Source organism: Suricata suricatta, chromosome 7 (genome assembly GCF_006229205.1).
Source record: "Suricata suricatta isolate VVHF042 chromosome 7, meerkat_22Aug2017_6uvM2_HiC, whole genome shotgun sequence".
NCBI classification, from domain to species: domain Eukaryota; kingdom Metazoa; phylum Chordata; class Mammalia; order Carnivora; family Herpestidae; genus Suricata; species Suricata suricatta.
The window spans coordinates 995,348-997,514 of record NC_043706.1 but is presented as its reverse complement, the minus strand read 5'-3'; the positions used below and the strand labels follow the sequence as shown (position 1 = coordinate 997,514).

The 2,167-nt window shown below is 38.0% G+C and overlaps 1 protein-coding gene across 1 annotated transcript in view; it reads left to right on the top strand.

Moving 5' to 3' along the window:
- The window catches only part of LOC115296445, a 47,145-nt gene that overhangs the window by 44,158 nt on the left and 820 nt on the right, over positions 1 to 2,167 (top strand). Inside the window, exon 5 of the mRNA XM_029944904.1 lies at positions 1,398 to 1,424. Within this exon, the coding sequence (XP_029800764.1) occupies positions 1,398 to 1,424 (27 nt within the window). The remainder of the gene's footprint in view (positions 1 to 1,397; positions 1,425 to 2,167) is intronic.

The window sequence follows — 2,167 nt, the reverse complement described above, 5'->3', positions numbered from 1 at the left end:
TCAGTCGGTTGAAGGTTCAGTTTCAGCTCAGGTCATGATCTCATGGTTCATAGGTTTGAGCCCCACGTCTGGCCCCTGTGCTGAAAGCTCAGAACCTGGAGTTGCTTTAGATTCTGTGTCTCCCTCTCTCTATACCTCTCTCCTGCTAGCTCTCTCTGTCTCTCAAAAGAAAATAAAGATGTAAAAAAATTAAAACTGCTGTTGAGATCCACTGGAACAGTGCCAGAAGATAGTTTGAGAAACATTGCATTAAACACCAGCTACTGGCCACATCTGTGACGGTCAGTGTTCAGTGCATGACACGTTTTTACATGAGCCTGTGATCGAGGTTTTAACCATGGGTAGTACTTCTCATTGGTTTAAAACATTTATTCAGAGCCTATTACTTACCTACTATTGTGCTGACCCCTTAGATTTTCAAGTGAGATAAAAGGACCTCATTGCTTCCCCCCCCTTCTTTCTTCTTCTTCTTTGTTTTTTTGAGAAAGAAGAAGTCGTCCAGAGCAATGTGAAGTTTGAGGTGTCAGTACTATGAAAGAGGTGCACAGAGTGAAATCAGATATTTTTAACAGGCACATGGTCATGCCAGAGAGTCAGCCTGCCTCCAAAAGAGGGTATTTCCTTGTCTCCAACAGCAGCAGAATCATAGTGTCCTTCCACTCGTGTCTACAGAGAAAAGTTTGTGGCAATGCATAGAACAGAAATTAAACAGTGAATCAATATATTGTGATTAATTAATTAGTGATTGCAGTCATTATATATTTCTGTATGAGAGGCTTGTACAGTATGAGTCAGTGGAGTTTGTTCTTGTTATTTGAAAGGGAACACTGGAAACCCATGGCGCCAGGATGAGCAGATGTATGAACACCGTTCCTAAAAACACTTAGTTGTTAGAAAAATAATTACAAATTTACCTCCAATATAAGTTTAAAAATGAGGGTTCTGTAAGGGCAGGGAGCAAAGTAGTATGAAAAAATGACAGCTTATAATGAATTAACATTATTGATAAAGTCAATGGAATTCTCCCTCTCACATCCTCATATATCTTTCTGCTTCATTACTTCAATCTCAGAATTGATGATGTGAGAGCCAATTTATTTTCCATCCCTCCCACTTTATCCTCCAACTTCCCCATTTTCTTTCTTAACGTCTAACACTCTGATTCCTAAGTGATTTAACCAGTTCATTCTTCGAGTATCTACAAAATACACCCAATATTCTCATGCTATGTAAATTAACTCATGTAAAGGCTACATGACTGTCAGTACCAGGAGGCTGCACAGAAGTCTCTCAAGATTTGAGTCCTCAGCATTTCCCATTGGAAGTCTGGAAAAGGTTACTTCAGTCATATACCTCAAAAGGAAGGAATACCATGTAGACATATAGGAAAGTAAGAGTCCAATATTACTTTTGAATTATGTTATTTATGCAGGATCAACCAGGGAATGTGTGGTTGGGAGGGTCAGGTGTAAGACGTGAGATATTATCCCATTTGGTCTTGATGGTAATTCCTAAAAAGAGTTGATTGACACTGTTGGTGGCAATATAACTTGGTGCAACCACTATGGATAATAATATTTTAAATTAAAAAGTAGAAATAGAAATACTTTATAACCCAGTAATTCCAATTATAGGTATTTATCTAAGAAAAAAAAAACCCTCAGTAATTCAAAGAGATATAAGCACACCTATCATTTATCTTTATTGCACCATTATTTACAATAGGTATGACATGGAAGCAACCCAAGTATCGGTCAATAGATGAGTGGATAAAGAAGTGGTATGCATATACAATGGGATACTGCTTAGCCGTTTAAAGAAGTGACACCCTTCCAAGGGGAATTCTACCAGACATTTAAAGCAGAGCTCATACCCATTCTTCTCAAACTATTCCAAAAAATAGAAAAAGAAGGAAAGCTTCCAAACTCATTCTACGAAGCCAGCATCACCTTGATACCTAAGCCAGATAGGGACCCAGCCAAAAAAGAGAACTACAGACCAATATCCTTAATGAATACAGATGCAAAAATACTCAACAAGATACTAGCAAATCGAATTCAACAGCATATAAAAAGAATTATCCACCATGATCAAGTGGGATTCATTCCTGGATTACAGGGATGGTTCAATATCCGCAAATCCATCAACGTGATTCATCACATTAACA